General features: G+C 40.9%; 1 protein-coding gene across 3 annotated transcripts in view; it reads right to left on the bottom strand.

Moving 5' to 3' along the window:
* Positions 1 to 1,055: 1,055 nt before the first annotated feature.
* Positions 1,056 to 25,560, bottom strand: part of GPR176 (G protein-coupled receptor 176) — a 123,094-nt gene continuing 98,589 nt past the window's right edge. For all 3 annotated transcript variants that reach the window (XM_005888931.2, XM_070378247.1, XM_070378248.1), the window contains 2 exons: positions 8,647 to 8,899; positions 1,056 to 3,922 (listed from right to left, as the gene is read on the bottom strand). In XM_005888931.2, the coding sequence (XP_005888993.1) occupies positions 2,800 to 3,922; positions 8,647 to 8,899 (1,376 nt within the window). In that variant the 3' untranslated portion in view covers positions 1,056 to 2,799. The remainder of the gene's footprint in view (positions 3,923 to 8,646; positions 8,900 to 25,560) is intronic.

Raw genomic sequence — 25,560 nt, 5'->3', positions numbered from 1 at the left:
TGGTGAAAACATGAGTTTAGTATTATTTTCTGAATAACACTGCATAAAAACCTCAACCACTGTTTTTAATGTAGCAGGTAAGCACTACTATTGATACAGTTTTACTCTGTTTCAGGCTCTGTGTTGAACAGACCATGCCGTTTAATCCTCAGGACTACCCCATGAGGTATACTATTGGATTCCCCTGAAAACAGAGCTTGAGATAAGGGATTTGGGTGGTTGGTTTTGGGGAGGTAATCCTTGAAGGCATGAATGAGGATAGAGAAAGCCACACAGAGAAAGAAGAGGAGTCAATAAAAGGCTGCATTAATCAGACACCATGGTGGACAATATGGACTCAAGCTGCTTGACCTCTTGAGAAGTAGAAAGATGCCTCCCACAGTTGTCCAGCAGAAAGACAGGAAGCAGGGGCATTTATCCACTGACGCCCATGACCCCCTGGTCAAGGGTTAAGCCCCAGAGCTAGGGAGCTCTCCCAGGGCAGAAAGGAGAGGAGCAAGGCCTTATTGGCTCTCAGGGAGGTAAACAGATGCAGCCAACAATGGCCCACTGCAGACATGGCTAAAATTAGAGGTGAAATATGTGAGTCAGGGCAACAGCAGCTTCTGACACAGTTATTACCTCCCCATTTTACAGAGGGGAAACCAAGATACACGGAGATTACCTTACCTGCTGAAGATCACAAGGTGGGTCAATGGTAGAGTCAGGATTCAAGTACTGACCATCAGACTTCAAGGCCATGGTCTCAACCATAGGGGGTAATGACAGCTGCACTATACTCTTCCCAGTGTAGCTCCACCTACAGGTTTAAGTAGTCCACCCACCAATTCTATTTGGAAACCAGGTTGGGGACATTATTCAAACACTGCACTTTCTTCTTTGGGAATTCATTTTTCAAGTTGCAACACCATACAAAAATGCTACTAGAATGCTGTATCTACATTTTGGGAAGAAAATAAATACCTTTCACTTGAGATCATGCAGAAAGAGAGAGGTTCAGATAGTACACCACTTGAAAGGGGGAAAAAATCACTCATACAACTTTTTTTGAGTTTAGAAACTGTTTTTTTATTTTTTTATTAAAACATAATTCTTCAAAGAGTATAGAAATACACCTGGCCACGATCTGTTAGATGTCAACCAACCACTTCAAACATATATAAGAAATATCTACCAAATTCTGGCTCACCAGAACTTATTAAGTTGTACATATACATTATCAGAACATCAATGTGGCTACATTTGACAGATTCTTCTCAAGTGGACACAATTTTCTGACAGATTATGTTCCTTCTTGATGAAAGCTGTTACAGTTGTGAATGTCTGAAAGATAAGCTTGAAGGGCCACAAGGTGAAGCATCAGGACGTGAGGAGTTACAGAGGGCATGCAGGGCCCTGAGAGAGCGGGTGGCAGGCAGGCCCCTGCTTCCACTGTGAGCACACGATGTACAGAAGAGACAAACACAAAGAGGAAGGCGCTCCCTCCTGGGGAGAAGGGGCTTTGGGCTCACAGTCAGGAATCACAAGACAGCACGCCCAGGAAAGGACAGGAAAAGAAATCCCTGCACACAGTCTGACCTTCCTCCAAGGGACAAGAGCCAGTGCGGTTCAGGGAGATCTGCGAGGACCACTGCCTTTGGGATGCGCTGCTTGCCACTGAGTATGCCCCCTCCCTTCAAGCTTGCTCAAGGCACTGGATTGGCCCCTTTAGGTACAATGAACAAGAACAAAACACCCATCAGAAAAGAGCAGAGCTGGTGCTTGATTTGCTCTCATTAAGAGTGAAATGTCACCTGTACTTTGAATTCAGTGGTCTCGAATCACTTGTGAGAGCCCCCAGGCCACTGGTCAGTTGAGGACATTGTCCCCCCTCTCCTATCCTGTCTGGTTCCTGCTATAACTTCGTTGGGAAACAGGAAGCCAAGAGCTTACCTGGGCTAGGTGTTGCCTTGGCATTTTACGATGATGAATTCCTTCTGTTTTGTTCCTTCTTTATGCCCAAAATGAAGGGAGTCATACAGACTGAAAATAAAACTGGCAACACCTGGGGTCTGGAGTCTTCCTTGAAAGAGAACCAAACTATTCCCACTCTTTTGGGCAGAATCACCTCTCCTAATCAAGTATTTTTAGCTTGACATTTCCAGAGGCCCCCATGTATACTAACTTTGCCTTTTGAAATGATTTTTAATTCCAGAAGTTGGCACAAGGCCATCATTTTCAATATCCTTTACCCCTGCTGATTGCTGCATAGGATCTTTCTCATGAGATCATCTGGGAAGATTAAAGACTAACAGAGTGTGGGTATTTCTCAGTCTTTCTTCTCCACTTCTTTCACATTTTAAAATCAATCTAATAGGCATTTTCTGTATGGTCACATGGCTCCATGATTATCTTGGGCTTCTCCTAGAGTCCTTGCTCCCTTTGGCACTCCATAGACACTCTCCTCTTTGTGTACTCTCTGCAGGGTCCCAAAACTGAGATATCCTCAGAAAATGCACACGAAGTTCCCACCTAAGACCCATTCCCCACTACCCAGCTTTCGTTTCCACAGTGAGGAACATGGACTTTACTAAGGACTTGGATCACTGAGATAAACATATATATATAGATAGATAAATATACACATCCTCAATAAAGAGGACATTCAATTTTATATATAGATTTCCCTCTCATTCATAAGCACTTGGCCCACAGTGGAGGAGTCAACCCATGCTGAGTTGCAATGAGATCATACAAATCACAGGCCCAGTGAAAGAAGATCAGGAAAGGCCTGTGGCTTCCAAGCATTCACAAGCCATGCTAGGAATCCACCTTTGGGAAGATGCTCACTTTATTGTTTCTGCTCATCTTCCGCTCTACCCTGCCTACCTTGGGCATCTTTGTCTGGATCAGCTCTTCTGGGGTGTTACCCAAGGGAGGAAGCAGCCTCTTCTTGCTGTTTCGGGTCTCTGAGAGCCACTGGGGAGGCAACTCAAAAGGCCCAAAGCCAAACTGCAGGGAATACTTGTCGGGAAATGTCTCAGATTCCACAGACACTGCTGGTGCTACCTGGGAGATAGAGTCCACGGTGCCTGGGGGTGGTGTGGGAGTTGCAAACTGTGGTCGCAGCTCTGCCTCCAGGCAGGTGGGAAGTAGCTCCTTGGCCTGGAGAGCCCCTGAGCCTGGGTACTTGGCTTCGCTCTCTTCCTCATCCTCCGTGGGCTTGAAGATCTGCTGCTGCCCAATGTGGAACATCTCCAGGAGTTGGCTGCCTGAGCGCATGCTGGGCTCCAGGCTGGCATCAGCCATCCCACTCCCTGTGCCCACCACGTTTCGGCGGCTGTAGCGGTGGTGCAGTTGGACCAAGGTCCCTACCAAGCACTTGCGGACAGATTTGTTCACAGTAAGAAAAAGCACAGGGTTCGCCAGCAGAGACACTTTGGGCAGCCAAATGGCCGTAAGCAGCAAGAAGATGGAAGTGTTGGGGACATTAAGCACTGTCTGGTAGATGACCAGTGTGGCATAGGGCACGCTGCATAAGATGAAGACCATCACCATGGACAGCAGCATGGCATGCAGCTCAGCCTCCCGCTGGGAGGCATAGGGGATAGAGATGGTGTTCTGTGGGGTCCGCAGTGCTGCTATGATGACCTTCTTCTTCTGGCTGGCACTCAGGGCCCGGCGTATCAGTATTAAAAAGAAGAACACCACAGCCACAGGCACGATGACTGTGGTGATGTTGTAGACCAGAACGTAAACCAGGTGGCCCAAAGAGTTGCTCCAGACTTCCGTGCAGGTTGACATGGCGTAGATGTCGGCCACATTGGTCACTGCAAACACAGGGACACTGGCCACCACTGCATGGGCCCAGATGTATATCACTAGTTCTCGGGACTTGGCGTCAGATATTTTTCTCTCCAGTGGATAGAGGACTGAGTAGTACCTGCCAAATGCACAAGCAAAATTCATTTCACAGAAGAAGATACACTTTAAATTAGGGGAGTTTATATTACTAAAAGTAGGAGAGAGGAAAGAAAGGGTCGAGTTCTTTCATTCTGCCTAAGACAGAGGAGATCACTAGGGGAATTTGGAAGCTAGACCCTAAGTTTTGAGGACTTTGCCATGCAATTCATTGTTAGCTTTATAATTATTGCCACCAGCACTAAATCCCAAAGAGTGCCCTCGATATAAAGGATATCTCCATCTGCTGTGAAGACACTCTTTTTCAATTTAAGGGTAAAGGGTTATTTGTAAATAATTTTACATGGGCTAGAGGAGCTTAAGGGCAATTTTCAAAGCCATGGAGAGAGAGAAATTTGCACACAAATCCAAAGCAAACTCATGCTGCAGTATATATGCATGGGTATCATTAGCATTTACAGCTGCTGGGGCAGAAAAACCCAGTGTGAGGGATAGACTTTGACAAAGTCCTTCAAAATCAATTCCACTGAAAAAATTTTGTGGGCTCAGTAGCCATTTTTTACATGATAATCGCTCAGGATCCCTAAGAGCAATCAGTAGGTTTAAAACACCTGCACAGTTATATCTTTGTTAAAATCAGAGATTTTTTTCCTTCAAGCTTGACTTGATTATTCTACAACCACCGAATCAGAATTCCCAAAGCACCTTATTTCAATATCACCTATGACTTGGGGAAACTGAGTAATTTGTTTGTTTGGTTGGTTTGTTTGTTTGTTTTTTTTTGAGTAATTTGTTAAACCCCTAGAATCACATCTGTCTTGAATGGGCAGTCAGTAGCCTCAGAGATACAGCAAGCTTCTTCACCCTTAGCTCACCCCACGTCTGCGCAGTGAGCTAATGCTGGAGTCGACCTTCCAACCCTGTTAACATGTATTCCCTCACGGGCCACCTGAGCACGTGTGCTTTCCCGTCACAAGGATTTCTGAGCACCATCCGTGTGCTACATATTGTGCCTGGCACTGGGCTGCAAAGATGAAAGGATACACGAGAATGTTTCTAAACTACATGGGGAAGAAATGGCATGTAAGCAAACAATTATAACTGAGGAGAAGATGGCTCTACTGGAGGCATGCATAGAGGAGGCAGGGGAAGGGGAGCACCTGGGAAAATGTCAAGAGAAAGTGGTGCTGTGGTGGAGTCTGTCAGGGGACAAGCTGGGGGAGAGACGATGCAAACACACATGACCATGGAAGACCAGAGGTGGGTGGAGCACGGTAAAAGGTATTCTAGATCGCTTTCTGGGAGGGGAAAAAAAGAGAAAGAAACGTGTAAGTTATGCACACTCTCAATTTTTTCTCTCTGAATATAGATAAACTTTTCTATTCATCATTTAACAAATCCAATATGATGGTCCCATACCCACATATGAATATATGTCCACTATCTCTGATTCCCATTTGCTAAAAGACATGTAACGAACCCCAGTTTCCCATCATTTCTGATTCCATTATATGTCGGGAAATAGATGCACCACGAGTGCACAGGTTCACTATACATCATTTTGTTGGAGTGTACATGTCTAGAGGATGATGCAGAAGTGCACGTGGCCTCCCAATTAACTTGCTGACTTGGTGCCATGAAACAAATATCTGAGAAAGAAGTGAGAGAAAGGACAGTTCTCCCTTTGTCTTCATGTACACCACACTTGTGCTTTTGAGTAATCACTAAACAATAAAATAGGGATCTACCAACCTTGCTTTTATACTAAAGGAACTTGCCTAACTTTTTTTAAAAATAGGAATTTGATATTAACAGATGTGCTAAGCCGTTTCAGTCATGTCTAATATTTTGCTACCCTATGGACTGTAGCCTGCCAGGCTCCTCTGTCCATGGGATTCTCCAGGCAAGAATATTAGAGTTGGTTGCCATTTCAGGGGATCTTCCTGACCCAGGGATCAAACCCAAGTCTCTTATGTCCCCTGCATTGGCAGGCAGGTTCTTTACTACTAGCACCACCCAGGGAACCCATCAATAGATGCACAATACTATATATAAAATAGATAAACAGTACAAATAAAGACCTACTATACAGCACAGGGAACTATATTCAATATCTTGTAATAACCTATAATGGAAAAGAATCTGGCAAGATTTTATATATATATATATATATATATAACTGAATCACTTTGTTATACACCTGAAACATTGTAAATCAACTATACTTCAATTAAAAAATAAAGTAAAAGATACACTGGAAAAAAACTTTAAAATGATGGCAAAAATATAGTAGATTTTCTGCTGGAAAGATAATACGGATTTCTTATTATTTATGTATTTTCTTGCCTAAAACCAGAGGCTCAAAAATAACCCACAGAGATTATTTCACTGTTCTAGGTGAAACAGCAATCTGTCCTGAATGTTTCCACTCTTGTTGCATCCTATTCTTAAAAAACCTTCAGGATTCATAGCAGCATTATTCAAAAGATCCAAAAATTGGCAACAACCCAAATGTCCCTTAACTAGTAAACAGATAAATAAACTGTGGTATATGCATCCAATGGAAAATTATTCAGCAATAAAAAGGAATGAAGTAAGTTGCTAAAAGAGTAGGTCAAGGGGCTTCCCTCGTTGCTCAGTGGTAAAAATCTGCCTGCCAGTGCAGAAGGCATGGGTTCAATCCCTGATCCGGAAAGATCCCACATGCCGTGGAGCAACCAAGCGTGTGTGCCACAACTATTGAGCCTATGCTCTGGAGACCAGGAACTGCAACAAGAGAAGCCACAGCCGTGAGAAGCCCACACACTGCACCTGGAGAGTAGTCTCTGCTCTCTGCAGCTGGAGAAAAGCCTGCACAGCAATGAAGACCCAACATAGCCAAAAATAAATAAAACTATTTTTAAAAGATAAAAGAGTAGATTGTAACAGTTCTCATCATAAGGTAAATGACATGTTTCTATATGAGATGATGGATGTTATCTCATTTTTTTAGAATTTTTTTTATGTGGACCATTTTTAAAGTCTTTATTGAATTTGTTACAGTATCACCTCTGTTTTATGTTTTGACTTTTCAACCATGAGGCATGTGGGATCTTAGCTCCCTGATTAGGGATCAGAACCCACACCCCCTGCATTGGAAGGTAAAGTCTTAACCACTTGACTGCCAGAGAAGTCTCTGGCTAAATTTCTAGTGAGCCATTTCACAATATGTGTAAGAAAATCCATTATGCCATATACCCTAAATTTATACAGTGCTGTAGTAAAGGGCCTATTGAGTGATGCTGCTGCTGCCGCTAAGTCGCTTCAGCCGTGTCCGACTCTATGCGACCCCAGAGACGGACCCCCATGTAAAAGAAGGCAGACACACAACTCCAAACTGGTCCGTGTCACTTGGTTTTGTCACCTGCCTCGTCTGCTCCTGTGGATGGTGAGTTTCTAAGGAGAAACTGTCAAAGAGCTGCAGCTCTCTAGTGGTAAAAGGACTGCAGACAATTTATCTGAGAAAGAATGTGCAAAACAGAAGAGAAAACTAGGGAAAAAAAAAATATATATATATATATCGGTGCAGCCTATCTAAACACGGGCCTCAAATAGTTCATTTAGTTCTTTTTACCCTTGAGGAAACTGAGGCTCAGAGAGGTTTGCCCAAAGCCACCAGCAAGGAAACAGCACAGGTAAGGCTTAAAATCAGACTTCTGGCTCCAAGATCCCTCTTTTAAGTACAAAGTCAATGATTTCTGCCAGTATGCAGAAGGCTTTGTATGACTTTGTGTCCTGTCATGCAGCTGACACTGGCCAGCTAATGAAATCTGGGTTCCAAGTCAGATAGGGTGAAGTCACTCCAGAGATGGATTTTGCAGTCTATACCCTCAATAGGTCATTAAGGTTTAAGCATGTTTTAAATAGACAAAGAGTATTAAAATTCTAAATTCACCTAAAACATAGTTAAATTTATCACAGGATATAAAGTCAGAAGAATCAGCACATTTTGCATCAGCAACTTCTCCTTTTTGTAAATCTTGAAATCAAAAATTCTTGTGGACACAAAATATTTTTTAATTATTGTGTGCTTATTTAATTCTGTTCTCTAAAATGTATTATTATCTCAACTGTATTCATGAAGTGCTAGCAACAACAAAAAAAAGGCAGGAAGTTGATTACTGAGATCTTTAAACTTCACTATGATAAATCTGATCAAATTATGTATGATAGCAAAACTAGGATGTAAGATTTATTTCAAATGACATCCATTAAAAAGTGATGGGAAGAGAAAGCAATCACCATCACAGTATAAAACCTTGGAAATAAATCCTCCAAAGGAATTTCTGGTGCTATCTGGCCAGGTCCAACTGGACTGTCTAATCACTTGTTAAATAACTACTGAATTGTTTGTTCTCTTGTTCTTCCAGAAATGTTTTCATCCATCATCAAAAGGCCCTAATTGCAGAGTTAGCAATCTGATGAGCAATCTACTGCAAATTGCAAAGCAAATATGGCCAATTCCAACCAGACTGAAACTATATCATGCCCCAGCTCTGCCCTGGCATCCTCATGATGTAGCCTCCTCAACACCACATCTTTTCTCAACAGCCCCGTTTTCCGGGGCTGCTGGCTTTGCTGAGGCATCTGTTTCAGCAATTGATTCTCCACAAGCAATATTTGGAACATCAGCTATTCACTATTTGCTTCACAATGCTAATTTTTCAGTACTTAAAAAAAGTTACGCCGCTGGCTACCTAATCTTACCTGTCCAAGGCAATGGCAGGGAAGCTGAGGATAGTCACAGAGCAGAAGACTTTGTGCAAAAACTTGACGACCCTGCAGAAGAGCATGGTGTAGATCCACCAGCAACAGTGAGGACTGGTGCTGAGGATGATGTCGAAGGGCACGCAGACCAGGCTGGCACAAATCCCCGAGCAGGCCAGGTTTTTAATGAACCTGTTGGTGACAGATTTGAACACGGTTGTGCGGCAAGTCGACCATAACACCATGAAGTTTCCTGGCCAGATAGGCAAAAATAAGAACAAAAGAATATTTAGATAAAAAGAAAGAAGACAGAAAGGAAAGAAGGAAAATGCAGGTTAAAAAAAAAAAGATTGAAAACCACATTTGAGAGTTCATTTCAAAGAACTTAAAGGCCATATTATATTATCAATTTATGTGAAATTATTAAATCACTTTCATACATATCAAAAAGTCTAGAAGAATTTTTAGTAGTGAGTTTTGTTATTTAATTTCAGGCATAATAAGTATTATCATGATGATCCTGTCTCACCTGAGTATAAACAATTGGCTAGGTATTACTAAATCTCAGCCAGTCTACTCTGTTAAAGCTTGCAAATGACCTCCAGTTACCAAACTCTGCCACAGAAACAGGACAAAAGACACACATGTGGCTTACAATTTTCTATTAGCCATATTTTTTAAAATTAAAAAGCAGGTGAAATTCTAGTAGCATATTTTATTGACCCCAATCTATGCTAAACAATATCATTTCAACATGTCATTACTACTTTAAAAAGTACTAATGAAATATTTCCATTCTTATTTTTGTACCAGATCTTTGAAATTTGGCATGCATTTTTAAATTGAAATATAATTAATACATAACATTATATTCATTTTAGGTGTGCATGGTGTACATTTTATTTTACACTTAAACATATTTCAGTTCACATTAGTCACATTGCAAGTGCTCCATAGCCACATGCAGCTGGTGGTCACTGAAGAGGCCTGCACTGTTCTAGATCTTTAGCATCTATAACACACTTGCCTCTCTCTAAGCGTTCTCCTCCTGTGGCTTCCACAGGCCCACAGTCTCCTGGTGTTTCTCCCACCTCCCATCTCTCCCACCTCTCCCAGGTCCTAGAGGCTCCTAGTCTTCACCAGGCCCTTTCCCATCTTCTTTCTGCAGCCTCTTACTAGGTTAAATTATCCATTGAGATGGCTTGCTTTTGAAACACTGACCCTCCCATTCACACCCCAGACTAGGCCTCTCCTCCTAATTCCAGCTCCTGTTTGCCACTAAATGTTGGATTCTCCATTCCCTCGCAGTCTGTTCTGCCTATCTACTGTCCTCCAGAGCCTACACAATCTGGGACCAACCTGCCTAATCTCACACCATGCTGCCCCTGGCTTGCTGGGCACAGTCACACTGCTCTTTTTTTCTGTCTTTGAAGCACATCGAGGCTGACTCGGTCTAAGTACCTGGGTACAAGCTTTTATACTGCCCAGAAAGGTTCTTGTATGTCTGACTGATTCCTTTTAATCCAGGTCTTAGTATAATTGCTGCCTCCTCAGAGAGGCCTTCTCTAACCATATTTTTATTTTAAACATTCACTGTTCCTTCCTCCACTATACTCTGTTATAATACTGTGGCCTTCTTAGCTTTCATAATTATTCATCTGTTTATTCATTTTCCCTTCATTTCATGAGGACAAAAAAAATGTCAATCTTGTTTACTATTATAATTCCACTGCCTAGTTCAGTACCTAGCACAGAATAGGTACTCAACAAGTATTTAGATGAATGAATTTGCAAAAGGACAAATAACAACTGAAAGTCCCTGCAATAAAATAACCCTTTTGTATTTGGAATATCACAAGAGGCTGTTCTAAGTCAGTAGTTCCCAGACCTTACTATGCATCAGGATTACTGTATCAGACATCCTGACTCACAGTTACAGGTATAGAATTGGAAACTTGCATTTGTAACAAGCTGGCCCCAGACTGAAGTTTCAGAACTAACTGCCATGTCTAGCCCTTATCCCCAGGGTCTCACAGGGCCCAAATGCTCAGGAATACCAGCAGCCTATTCTACTAGGGAGGCTTTCACCTGGTGAGAGACCCTGGTCCACATGGCCGATCAGTCATGACCCAAGAATACTGCTGCCTCTTGAGTACGGGCACAGAGAATGCCTTCTAATGAACTGAGCTGGCAGCTCAGCCTCACACAGATGGAGAGCCATGGTGCCAGGGGAGGGGGTAGCAGAGTTCAGGGCTGCAGCCAAAGTCACCCCAGGAGCTGCCTCAGTGCCTCAGATGTTGACATAACTTTCTGTCAAGAGTCTCTCTTCAAACACAATATTCTACAGCTACTTCTTATTTTCCAGGAAAAAAAAAAAAGGCACTGTCTCTAGGTAAGTAGGCCAGCTGCTTCCAGGAAATTCTCTAACAAACTTTGCTTACATAAGTTTGCTGCCTCAGTGAGATTAAATTTGCAGTGGGAATATATACACATGTGTTCAATACAAGAGCCGTTTATACTAATACCATTACCTCAGGCCCATCAAGCTCTCCTGTCACCAAGGTTATAAGCTGAGCAATAATGATGTATTTGAAGCTTCATCTACATGGGGAATTTTTTTTCCTGGCCTTTTCCCACTGAAACACAGAATAGGATCTTGCTGAAGCATCTTTCCTCACTTAAGTTTTACAGATAGGACTTAAAATCTGGTAACCATCTAATAACAAAACTGCCCACTTAAAGAAATCTGCCATGAAGAGAGTGTCACAATATCATCAGTTGTTAATACTGAGGCTGTCTCCAGTCCACTGGGGGACTTTCTATAAAGACATAAATGAAGACCCTTAGCATTCTCTTTTTCTCTATCACTATTAATCTTTGTCACTTTGTAGATTACGCTGGAAAGCCTTTTCATAGGAAAAGGTCAGTTTTCATTCCAATCCCAAAGAAAGGCAATGCCAAAGAATACTCAAACTACCGCACAATTGCACTCATCTCACACGCTAGTAAAGTAATGCTCAAAATTCTCCAAGCCAGGCTTCAGCAATATGTGAACCGTGAACTTCCAGATAGATGTTCAAGCTGGATTTAGAAAAGGCAAAGGAACCAGAGGTCAAATTGCCAACATCCATTGGACCATAGAAAAAGCCAGAGAGTTCCAGAAAAACATCTACTTCTGCTTTATTAACTACACCAAAGCCTTTGACTGTGTGGATCACAACAAACTATGGAAAATTCTGAAAGAGATGGGAATACCAGACCACCTTACCTGCCTCCTGAGAAATCTGTATGCAGGTCAAGAAGCAACTGTTAGAATGGGACATGGAACTATGGACTGGTCCCAAATTGGGAAAGGAGTACATCAAGGCTGTATATTGTCACCCTGCTTATTTAACTTATATGCAGAGTACATCATGAGAAACACTGGGCTGGCTGAAGCACAAGCTGAAATCAAGATTGCTGGGAGAAATATCAATAAGCTCAGATATGCAGATGACACCACCCTTATGGCAGAAAGCAAAGAAGAACTAAAGATCCTCTTGATGAAAGTGAAAGAGGAGATTGAAAAAGTTGGCTTAAAACTCAACATTCAGAAAACTAAGATCATGGCAGCTGGTCCCATCACTTCATGGCCAATAGATGGGGAAACAATGGAAACAGTGAGAGACTTCATTTTCTTGGGCTCCAAAATCACTGCAGATGGTGACTACAGCCATGAAATTATAAGACGCTTACTCCTTGGAAGAAAAGATATGACCAACCTAGACAACATATTTAAACTTAAAAGCTTCTGCACAACAAAGGAAACTATTAGCAAGGTGAAAAGACAGCCTTCAGAATGGGAGAAAATAATAGCCAATGAAGCAACTGACAAACAACTAATCTCAAAAATATACAAGCAACTACTACAGCTCAACTCCAGAAAAATAAATGACCCAATCAAAAAATGGGCCAAAGAACTAAATAGACATTTCTCCAAAGAAGACATACAGATGGCTAACAAACACAAGAAAAGATGCTCAACATCACTCATTATCAGAGAAATGCAAATCAAAACCACTATGAGGTACCATTTCACGCCAGTCAGAATGGCTGCGATCCAAAAGTCTACAAGCAATAAATGCTGGAGAGGGTGTGGAGAAAAGCGAACCCTCTTACACTGTTGGTGGGAATGCAAACTAGTACAGCCACTATGGAGAACAGTGTGGAGATTCCTTAAAAAACTGGAAATAGAACTGCCTTATGATCCAGCAATCCCACTGCTGGGCATACACACTGAGGAAACCAGAAGGGAAAGAGACACGTGTACCCCAATGTTCATCACAGCACTGTTTATAATAGCCAGGACATGGAAGCAACCTAGATGTCCATCAGCAGATGAATGGATAAGAAAGCAGTGGTACATATACACAGTGGAGTATTACTCAGCCATTAAAAAGAATACATTTGAATCAGTTCTACTGAGGTGGATGAAACTGGAACCTATTATACAGAGTGAAGTAAGCCAGAAAGAAAAACACCAATACAGTATACTAACGCATATATATGGAATTTAGAAAGATGGTAACACTAACCCTGTGTACGAGACAGCAAAAGAGACACTGATGTATGGAACAGTCTTATGGACTCTGTGGGAGAGGGAGAGGGTGGGGAGATTTGGGAGAATGGCATTGAAACATGTATAATATCATGTATGACACGAGTCGCCAGTCCAGGTTCGATGCATGATACTGGATGCTTGGGGCTGGTGCACTGGGACGACCCAGAGGGAGGGTATGGGGAGTGAGGAGGGAGGAGGGTTCAGGATGGGGAACACATGTATACCTGTGGTGGATTCATTTCGATATTTGGCAAAACTAATACAACATTGTAAAGTTTAAAAATAAAATAAAAATTTTTAAAAATAAATAAATAAATAAAAGCAGAAACATTACTTTGCTAGCAAACGTCTGTCTAGTCAAAGCTATGGTTTTTCCAGTAGTCATGTATGGATGTGAGAGTTGGACCATAAAGAAAGCTGAAAGCCAAAGAATTGATGCTTTTGAACTGTGGTGTTGGAGAAGACTCTTGAGAGTCCCTTGGACTGTAAGGAGATCCAACCAGTTCATCCTAAAGGAAATCAGTCCTGAATATTCACTGGAAGGACTGATGCTAAAGCTGAAATTCCAATACTTTGGCCACCTGATGCAAAGAATTGACTTTTTGAAAAAGCCCCTGATGCCGGGAAAGACTGAAGGCAGGAAGAGAAGGGGACAACAGATGATGAGATGGTTGGATGGCATCACTGACTCAATGGACATGAGTTTGAGCAAGCTCTGGGAATTGGTGATGGACAGGGAAGCCTAGCATACTGCAGTCTACGGGGTCGCAAAGAGTCGGACATGCCTGAGTGACTGAACTGAACTGAGGCTACGCTGAATAAAATATTTTATGTAACAAGAAAATTCATTGCAAAGGAGAGGAGAGGGTGTGTGTAAACGTCTCTCATGTACACAGTAAATTGTTTACTTAAAAATTGCAACTTAACTGAAACTAATCTCAGATATCATTTCCTTCATATTCTAACTCTCTTATCTTTCTCTCTCCCAATTATGAAGGGCACACTTTTTATTGTTTTTTTAATCACACATCTTAGTATGTCTACACTTATGAATGAGAAAACTTGTTTTCATCGAGTTACTATTGAAAAATCTGAGATGGCTGTAGTCACATTTTATCTTCACTTATTTACAAAACTCTAGGTGGCATCTGAAGCCTAACCCCTTTTCCTATTAAGAACTACAGCTAAGCCTCTATGTTTTGTTCCTTCTCTAAACTACTTCTCTCTCTCCTCACTTAAAAACTGATGCATTTGGCTCCAAGAACCTGAATTAGAAGAAAGTATCAGGTGAGGGGCACCCATATTCAAGTTTGATCGGCCACACATTTTATAAAAAAGTGTGTGTGTGTGCACATGAGTACACACACACACGTATATGCACACAAATACATACACACAACAAAGCAAGAAAATTACATATTTCATCATTTAATCTCATGAGCACTTCAGATTCTTCTTAGCTTTACAAGGTACACCAAGGGATAATTCAGTATATATTTTAAACAGAGTATTCAACCTTGAGATACTTTTTATTTTAGACATCTTGTGTTTTAAATCACCCAATCCCTTTTAGAGATGATTCAAGTTTCTGTATCCATTCTTTCTCCCTACACATTCACATTATATTTTCTAATGCTGGAGTCCATGACAACATTCAGTGTCAGGGTTGTGGGCACATTACCAGTTAGTACACACTCATAACACACACAACCAAAAGGGAAATGAGAGGTAGAACATGATGGCATTGGTTTAAATCTACTCTCCCTGGGACTGCTATTACTCTATGATTTCCCTTTACAAAGTGTAACTTGATATCAGACAATGCGTAAAATGACAAAAAAAGAAAGTAAAAATTATCAATGCAGTGATAACTATCTGTAAACTTTAAAGTATTTATCTTTCTAAACTCCTGTTTAGATATACAGATATTTTTATTATGCCAATTGGACCAACTATTCACATGGTTTTTTAGATCTTTTTCCATATCAACCATCTTTCTATGACAATAAATAAAAATAGATGGATATCATCATTTTAACAACTCCATAAAAGCAACAATGCTTCTGTGGTTATACACTAGTGTATTTTGTCTATTGCATATTGATGAGCTTTTTAAAGCTGCTTTCAATACATCTCTAGTATACAATGTTGAGTTCAACATCCTTATATATTTAAATTTGGAGGAATTCGACTGATTAATTACTGAAGATAAATTTCTAGAAACAGTTTCTGGGTCCAAGAATTTACACATTATATATATATATGTATACACATACATACATATATATACACACACACTGCAAAATGACCCTCCACAAAAGGCATATGAGAGCATTGTTTTTCCCACATGCTCATAAAAATTCTGTAGTCTCACTGAAATATTTGGAATTTTGCATGCTTCCTCAATCCTAGGATTCATGTTTTCCTTACTTCTAGAAAATTTTCATCCATGAAAATTTGAATTTTTGAATTTTTTGAATTCTCTCTTTGAATTTTTGCCCTACCCTTTTTCTCCCTATTATCTTCTTCTGAAATTCTTAACAGACTTACATTAAACTTCATTCTAGTCTCTTAACCTCTCTTTCATGTTCTCTACTTTCCATCCATTTATTGTGTTCTGCAAACTGAAAGCTATTTCTCAGGTTTTCCTTCCATTTTATTAATTCTCAATTCATCTAGAAGTAGTAATACTATCTTTCTTGTAGCTTATTGGGCATTAAACTTTTTGAAATTTATATTTGGGTCTACTGCAAACTGCCTACTCTTTATTTCTAGTGTCTAGTCATCTTCCTATGGCTCTGTTCCTTCTTTAATCTATAACCATGCTTTTAAAGTGCTTATAATTTTCTTTTAGATTATTCTATTGTTTTCAGTTCTCAACATGTTCACTTTGCCATTTGTTTGCTATCTTGGCTCTCTTTTTATGGTTTTCCTCACATGGTTTTTAATGTTCAGCTATGAGCTCATAGTACATGGGGGCTGCTTTTCTGGGGCAGGCTATAGACCTGGTCATGGAAACGTTTCAAGTGGCTAGCCAAGCACACGTTAGTACGTTGTCGCACTTTCATGTACAAATCAAAGAAAAGGCAGTTGAAGGACCATTCTGAGAAAAGTTTAATGTGTGGGGAAATTTTTCCCTAGGGAGATGCAGGATACTTTAAGAACACAAACCCTGAAGGCTTCCTCTCGTATTCACATCCCAGTTCTACCATTTACTATGTGATCACGGGTAAGTTAACTTCCCTGTGCCTCAATTTCACTGTCTGTAAAGTGGACATGATAACAATGCCTATGTCTCAGAGCCATTACAAGGATTAAATGAGCCCATACAAGTAACACACATATAGCACTTAGAACAGCTTCTTATGCCTAATAAGGTGCTATGTAAGGAGATATGTCACACATATCTCCTTAGTTGCACAGCGGTTCCCAAGAAAGGTCTGACAGAGAGAGAAAGAGAGGCTGGGCCAGAGGAAAAGAAACCTGGAGCGGTATACAGAGACAATACAAGAGGACAGCACCCTGGAGGGACTAATAAGCAATCAGAAATGGGAGACAAGATAGGACAGACTGGCCTGCAGATTTCAAACGGAACACTAGGGTCCACCAAGGAAAAAAAATCCTTGGATGGTGCTGGTAAAATCACAGCAGACATCTCGTGGGTTCACAATACTTCCTGGGACTACGTGTTTGGGTATTTGTGACAACTGCTGAGTTCTGTTCTCAGGTGTGTGGGACACACACAGCCTGTCTCTCCTCTTTACTGTCTTCTGGATTCAGTGACTTCACTAAGGCCTTGTTTCCCTGGCAGGGAGGGCAGGGGCCACTGCAAGACCTGCTCCCTCCTAGGCTGTCCAGCCTCCATTTGAATCACAAATGACAGGTCTCAGATCAAGGACATCTCTTCTCCAGATGCAGTCCTGCTCCTAGAATCCATCAAGTCTATTATAAGACATTTCAAACAGCCTACAGAAATCTTGCAGGAGCACACAGACATGATATATCTTAATAAAGCCCCACAATGAATTAAAAATCATAAGGAGTCAAGGAAACTGAAAACAGAATCAATGATCTTGACATGGTTTCATAAATGAAAAATCTCAACATAATGATGACTTCCTCATCATGCTTTCAATTCAACTATGTAAACAGTGGAAAACCATCAAGAGAGTATTTGTATCATTATGGGGAAAGTTTTTTAAATGCTATCTGGCCAATAATAATGGTGCAAGTAATAAAACAATGGTTATAACTATACTTCATTATTTGCTTAAAAACTTTTAAAAACAGTAATTACCTACCATCTTCCCAATTAAGTGGACACTACTCTTGTGCATTTAGACACACAGGTTGAGCAATTAAGAATTTTAATCAGAATTTAAATTTTGAAAAAATTTTATTCAAAATTATTTGGGAAAAAAAAAAACTACAGTTGATAAGGCAGAGGTTGACCTGCATGTTAACTTATAGTCAGCCCTCCACACCCACAGTTCCTCCACATCCGTGGATTCAACCAACTGCAGATTATGTAGCACTCTAATAATTACCATTGAAAAATACCCACAATATTGTAAAGTTTAAAAAAATGAATTAAAAAAAAAAAAAATACCCACATTTAAGTGGGCCCATGCAGTTCAAACCCATGTTGTTCAAGGGTCAATTGTATTCAGTTTCTTACCACTTTATTAGAAAGTAAGACGCTTACTCCTTGGAAGAAAAGTTATGACCAACCTAGATAGCATTTGAAAAGCAGAGACATTACTTTGCCAACAAAGGTCCATCTAGTCAAGGCCATGGTTTTTCCAGTGGTCATGTATGGATGTGAGAGTTGGACTGTGAAGAAGGCTGAGCGCCGAAGAATTGATACTTTTGAACTGTGGTGTTGGAGAAGACTCTTGAGAGTCCCTTAGACTGCAAGGAGATCCAACCAGTCCATTCTGAAGGAGATCAGCCCTGGGATTTCTTTGGAAGGAATGATGCTAAAGCTGAAACTCCAGTACTTTGGCCACCTCATGCAAAGAGTTGACTCATTGGAAAAGACTCTGATGCTGGGAGGGATTGGGGGCAGGAGGAGAAGGGGACGACAGAGGATGAGATGGCTGGATGGCATCACTGACTCGATGGACGTGAGTCTGAGTGAACTCTGGGAGTTGGCGATGGACAGGGAGGCCTGGCGTGCTGCAATTCATGGGGTTGCAAAGAGTCGGACACAACTGAGCGACTGAACTGAACTGAACTGAACTAAAGGTGTCTCTGAATATCTAAGGGCATTGCTACATTTTATTTAGGTATGATTCAGATGTAGTTTCATTATGAAACTGATTTTTGCAATGAGTTAGTTTTAAAAGAATGCAGGGTGTGATGAGGGGAGGGATGCAAACTTCTTAACATCATATAACCCTTTAAGACCCCTGGCTGCTCCCAGAATTACTATTCAAAGCTGCAGCATCATGATAGAATGAAATTAGCCTAGATATCTAAAGGGCAAATCCATGTTTTTCTCTGAACCCTTTAACCTGCTGCCCAAGCAAAACCCTCAAAGGGACCTCTTTTTCATTAGAAAGAGTGAGAGAGAGCGACGGTAAGACAAGATAGAAATAAAGAATTCCTCAGAATAAAGAAGGCAAATGGTACCTGGAAAGTTGAAAAAAAAAAAAAGACACTGTTCAGCTCTGTGGACCTGGAAACACAAACATTAAAACTGAGTTACAAAGTTCACACTTCCAAAGGAAAGCTTAAATAGTTCACAAAAAGGATTCTAATTTATTCTGATTTTTAAAATATTTCTCCATTTAACATACATGGGTAAATTTTCCCAGCACTGGCAAGCTGATAAGTAGCTACTGATATTTTTAAGAATTATGGCTGCAGCAAGAATGTGGTAGAAACAAGCTTGTAGCCAGAGCTCTGTACCTGATGGTTTTCAATACAATTTGTTCTTCTTCTGAGTCTAAAAGTTTGAGCCTCTCCCTCAGTAATGAAGTGTCAATTTGCTATAACTTGTGATTAAACTCTCTGATATCTGCCCAACTCTTTAAACTGCTCATTATTAGCATGAGAAAACTGTTACTTTAATTATCATTAATTTGATTTCAGAAGTTGTTCTAAAATTATACAGAAGGTTCAAATTAAGCAGAAATTGGATTAGCAGGAAGAAGCTATGAAATTAGTTTATTAAAATTCATGGTGAATTTTAAATAATTGCTTTGAATGAAAAGGCTCTTCAGTTCAGTTCAGTACAGTCCCTCAGTCATGTCTGACTCTTTGCGACCCCATGGACTGCAGCACGCCAGGCTTCCCTGTACATCACCAACTTCCAGAGTTTACACAAACTCATGTCCATTAGATGTCCATTAGAATTAGATGTTTTTCTGGAACTCTCTTGCTTTTTCTATGATCCAGGGGATGTTGGCAATTTGATCACTGGTTCCTCTGCCTTTTCTAAATCCAGCTTGAATATCTGGAAGTTCATGGTTCATGTACTGTTGAAGCCTGGCTTGGAGAATTTTGAGCATTACTTTGCTAGAGTGTGAGATGAGTGCAATTGTGCAATAGTTTGAATATTCTTTGGCATTGCCTTTGTTTGGGATTGGAATGAAAACTGACCTTTTCCAGTTCTGTGGCCACTGCTGAGTTTTCCAGATTTGCTGGCATATTGAGTGCAGCACTTTTACAGCATCATCGTTTAGGATTTGAAATAGCTCAACTGGAATTCCATCACCTCCAATAGCTTTGTTTGTAGTGATGCTTCCTAGAAGCTCTATACAGTCAGCAAAAACAAGACCAGGATCTGACTGTGGCCCAGATCATTAACTCCTTATTGCCAAATTCAGACTTAAATTGAAGAAAGTAGGGAAAACCACTAGATCATTCAGGTATGACCTAAATCAAATCCCTCGTGATTATACAGTGGAAGTGAGAAATAGATTCAAGGGATTAGATCTGATAGACAGAGTGCCTGAGGAACTATGGACAGAGGTTTGTGACATTGTATAGGAGATAGGGATCAAGACCGTCTCCAAGAAAAAGAAATGCAAAAAGGCAAAATGGTCCTGACGAGGCCTTACAAATAGTTGAGAAAAGAAGAGAAGCAAAAGGCAAAGGAAAAAAGGAAAGATATACCCATTTGAATGCAGAACTCCAAAGAATAGCAAGGAGAGATAAGAAATTCTTCCTCAGTGATCAATGGAAAGAAATAGAGGAAAACTATAGAATGGGAGAGACTAGAGATCTCTTCAAGAAAATTAGAGATACCAAGGGAACATTTCATGCAAAGATGGGCACAATAAAGGACAGAAATGGTATGGACCTAAAAGAAGCAAAGATATTAAGAAGAGATGGTAAGAATACACAGAAGAACTATACAAAAAGGATCTTCATGACTCGGATAACCACGATGTTGTGATCACTCACCTAGAGTCAGATGTCCTGGAATGAGAAGTCAAGTGGGCCTTAGGAAACATTAGCCTAGAGGGATTATTTCTCCAATAAAACGATGTAAGATTATGAAGCCTGAGAGGAACCTTATCTGGAAATTTTATTGACCCTCATGAGCACCAACAATGGTTTTATACCTAGATAAATACCCAGATAAATGAATGAATAAAAGCTTGAAGTTCTATATGTCTCTATCAGAATTTTTTTCTGTGTACTCAGCTTTGTAGGTACATCTATTGATGGCAACTGCCTTTAATCAACAAGCTGAATGCTTACTATCTCCCCAAAACCAGCACACAGTGTCAGAGCAGTTTGAGGGAGATGCATTCAAGGATACATCACGCAATACTGTAATTAGTCTAGCATATATACACAGAATATTCATGCATTCTATTCTCCTACTCCCTCTCTTCCAGTAACTACAATTGTGCGATCTGAAAGGGAAAATTATGTTGGAAATATTTCCAAAGGACACAAGAGTAAAATAATTAGAGGGCTAAGAAAGGAAAGTGAGCCCAATACTGCTTTAGTCCATGGGGACACAGCATGACTAATAAGAACTACAGGAGTGAGATTCTGGAAATGAGTCTCTTACTCCTCATGAACTGGCACAATCTGACTATGACACTAATGCAGAGTTGAAAATTCCATCCTTTTTTCTTTAGCTAAGTTTGGAAGGAGAAGCAGGAGAAGGGGAAAGCGTGGAAGATGAGGAGCAAGAAATGACATTCTAAAATTCTCATAACAGATTTCAGACCACTTCCTCACTGCTGAGGAGGTTCCATTTGTTCTAGAGTAGACTCTCCTTCATCACTTTCTCCAGTTCCTTCAGGAAATGAGGAGGCCAGCAGCAGAGCGGTGTTTGTAGAGTGAGGAGCTGGGACTGGGAGAGCCAGAGCAGCAGATGGTACAAAAGGTGGAGGCAGCCAGATCCAGTCCAGGGCCAGAGAAACATGGTCAAGGCAGGGAAGGTTCTGGAAGGAAGTGATGGATCTGAAAGTCAGAGGAAGGTGGAGAATAGAACATACACAAGAGATAATGAAAAGGTGAGTTACAGCACACAGCCCATCAAGGCCAACCAACGTGAGAAAATGGGATAAACTGTCAGATAAAATACCAGGAATCAAGAGCTCTGTAGGAAGCGGGGAAGTGGCATGTGGGTAACAAGGAAGGAACTTAATAGTTGAGACAGCCTCAATCTGGACTCTGAACTTGGATACCACTCCTTGTGAGACAAGAACTGAACGAACAAGATGTATTTAGGTGCAGTGCAGGTGTAATATGATTTTGGGAAATACTTCTAATGAATATGCAGGAATAAAACCTTTCAGAAAGCATATTCTTAACACTTCTCTTTGTCTTTTTTCCTCTTTTGTCTCCTTCAAGTAGTGTCAGGATGGAGAAAGAGAAGAGGACAAAAACTGAGAGCAAAATAATGAGAACAATTTCAATTCTATTTATCTCCATGCCAAGTCCTGTTTTTATATGTGCGTTTCCCAGTAACTATTTAAAGCAACCTAGGCCTTTTCTTCAGAGAAGGCGATGGCACCCCACTCCAGTACTCTTGCCTGGAAAATCCCATGGATGGAGGAGACTGGTAGGCTGCAGTCCATGGGGTCTCGAAGAGTTGGACACGACTGAGCGACTTCCCTTTCACTTTTCACTTTCATGCATTGGAGAAGGAAATGGTAACCTACTCCAGTGTTCTTGCCTGGAGAATCCCAGGGACGGGGGAGCCTGGTAGGCTGCCGTCTCTGGGGTCACACAGAGTCGGACACGACTGAAGCGACTTAGCAGCAGCAGCAGGCCTTCTCTTCCTGAATCTTCATTAGTCTCATTGCTGAAAACCGGCAAAAGGATTCTTTTCTTTGTATCATGTTCTAAGAATCCAGGATTCATGATTATGGTAATCACAGTGGTACAGATAAACAGAGAAGGAGAATTCTAACATTTTAGCATTTCATGAATAATCAGCTAGCTTCCAATTCCTGTTTTTTCCTCTAATATTAGTTGATTTGAATAATACTGAGTTATTTACCATGTAATTTTTGTGCTGGTTCAAAATAAAATCAGCGTGAAATACCACTACCTTGTTTAAAGTACTAAAATCAATGAAGAGATGTGACCTCTTATTTTCCCACTCTAAAACAAAAGGCAGGGGGAAGAATTTTTTATCTTGTGAGACATTGATTTTCCACTTTCTGGGTTAGTAAATTACTGGCTTTCAGAGTGCAGTCAGTGTCACCAATTCAATGTGATTGAAGAAAATAAGATAAAATATAAAATCTGTTCACTTTCAATAAGCCCCACTTTCTATTAGTCTTGCTCCTAACATTTTTCTTATAAACGTTTAAGCATGCAAACACCATGGATGAAGGCAGAACATTGGCTAATAAGTATTAGCCAACAAAATTTAATATTACCCCAAGTAAGGAAATAAAAGTGAGCATATATACAATGTTCAGGGAAACAGTGACATGCTACATTTATTTATTTAATTTTTTTTTACCTCACCGCATAGCATGCAGGATCTTAGTTCCTCTACTAGGGATCAAACCCATGCCGCCTGCACTGGGAGCGCAGACTCTTAACCACTGGACTGCCAGGGAAGTTTCTACACTTTTAAATTGTCATTTTTCCAATTAGAAACTCTATAATTCTTTAGCAGGAATAAGAAGGTAATCCACAACACTAAATTGACTTTATATACTCACATGAATGGAAGGAACCTGGAAAAGTCATCTATACCTCTTTGCTTCCACACAAGACTATTTAAGTCTTATGCAGAGAAAAGCTATTTTTGCTAACTGTTAAGACTGCTGGAAAAAGCAATACCTTCAGGCTCCCTATGGTAATCAGCTTCCAAGATGGCCAGAGATCCCTCTGGCCTACAGCCCTCTGTAGGCTTCTCCTACAACTGAATAGGTAAATAATGGGATACAGCAAAATGACAGTGAGACTCCCAAGGTTAGGTCATAAAAGACATCACCACTCCTGTCTTAAGCTCTTGAATCATGTGCCTTGGGAAAAACCAGAAGAGTCTGGCCACTCTTCACAAGTCTGGCATTTCTTTCCTCTGCTGCTGCTGCTGCTAAGTCGCTTCAGTTGTGTCCGACTCTGTGCGACCCCATAGACAGCAGCCCACTAGGCTCCTCTGTCCCTGGGATTCTCCAGGCAAGAATATTGGAGTGGGTTGCCATTTCCTTCCCCAATGAATGAAAGTGAAAAGTGAAAGGAAAGTCGCTCAGTCGTGTCCGACTCTTAGTGACCCCAAGGACTGCAGCCTACCAGGCTCCTCCGTCCATGGGATTTTCCAGGCAAGAGTACTGGAGTGGGGTTGCCATTGCCTTCTCCGTTCCTTCCTCTACCCCTCAGCTTTTTCACAATGAAAACAGCTTCAGTTTATTTCTGAGTGTTTTTTTTTTTAATTAATACATGTTCACTATTATAAATTCAAATAGTTCAGAAAAGTATAAGAAATAAAAATTACCTGGAATCCCACCACCTTATAAACATGATTAATATTCTGGTCATCATCTCTTAATATCTCTCTTTATGTGTATAAACATAGTTTTAAGTAAATGGTATATTACTTGTACATGCTGTCCTTCTTTGTGGATACCAGCATGATTTTCTCACTATATAATCATAAATAAATATATACACTGTATTTACAGACTTATATGACTATATCACAATTTATAATTCACCCTTTGTGCTCCAAATGGGAATTCACTTGATTTATAGGTCTTGGCCATTATAAATAATATTACAATAAATATTGAACATAAATGCTATTTTCTGGTGTTTTTTTTTTCTGTGACTTTGATTTCTCATTTCCACCAGCAATGTGTATAGAAACTTTTCCTCCAAAATTTTTGCCTGTGGCAGGTACCATCACTTTTCATTGATCCTTGCTAATCAGTGGCCGAGAAGTTATATAAAGACCCAGAAGGGGTAGTCCCTAAGAGCAGTGCCCTAGGCTTTGTGGACAAGACATCTTTGTAGGGCATATACTTTTCACAATGGATCACTGTAACATTTATGGAAACCCATCCAGCCAGTTTGGGACACTGCTGGAATCCACCATAAACTGTGCACCGTAACACTGCTCTGATGCTGCTAAGTCGCTTCAGTCGTGTCCGACTCTGTGCGACCCCATAGACGGAAGCCCACCAGGCTCCCCCGTTCCTGGGATTCTCCAGGCAAGAACACTGGAGTGGGTTGCCATTTCCTTCTCCAATGCATGAAAGTGAAAAGTGAAAGGGAAGTCGCTCAGTTGTGTCCGACTCTTCGAGACCCCATGGACTAAAGCCTACCAGGCTCCTCCATCCATGGGATTTCCCAGGCAAGAGTATTGGAGTGGGGTGCCATTGCTCTAATCCACTGTAAGCTCAGTAACAGATCTACTTGAGTCAAGCAGGCCCTCCTATATCATCCTCTGTCTCCCAGATCATATACACTGCTTCTGTGGGGGTTAGCACCCACAAGAATGTTAGCATGCATTACACTTGGGTGCCTATTCCACTGCATGCCAGATGAGGAAGACAGAGTGTCAGGAGAGGAAAAAAGAAAGAAATAGAGGAAAACTACAATCCACAACAAGCCAGTCCCCAGAACTGTAGTGTGACTCCAATCCAAGAAACATTCATTCTGAGAAAGTCAGAGTGGGATGAGAAATGAGGGAATTGGAGGTGCCAGCTAGAAGCAGAAATGAAAAATCACTCCTACAAAATTTTACTGGGAGGTGGGGGCGGGGACAGGTGCACCTGAAGAAGTCATGGAAATCCTGTTTCCATTCCCCGGGCCTTTTCCTCAGCTTCCCTTTCATCTGGCTGTGCCTGAGTTATATCATTTTATGATCAACTGAGGATCTT

The sequence above is a fragment of the Bos mutus genome, chromosome 10, assembly GCF_027580195.1.
Source record: "Bos mutus isolate GX-2022 chromosome 10, NWIPB_WYAK_1.1, whole genome shotgun sequence".
In the NCBI taxonomy this organism is placed as follows: Eukaryota; Metazoa; Chordata; class Mammalia; order Artiodactyla; family Bovidae; genus Bos; species Bos mutus.
Note: the sequence above shows the minus strand (reverse complement) of the source record. Positions and strands in the feature narration are given on the sequence as shown.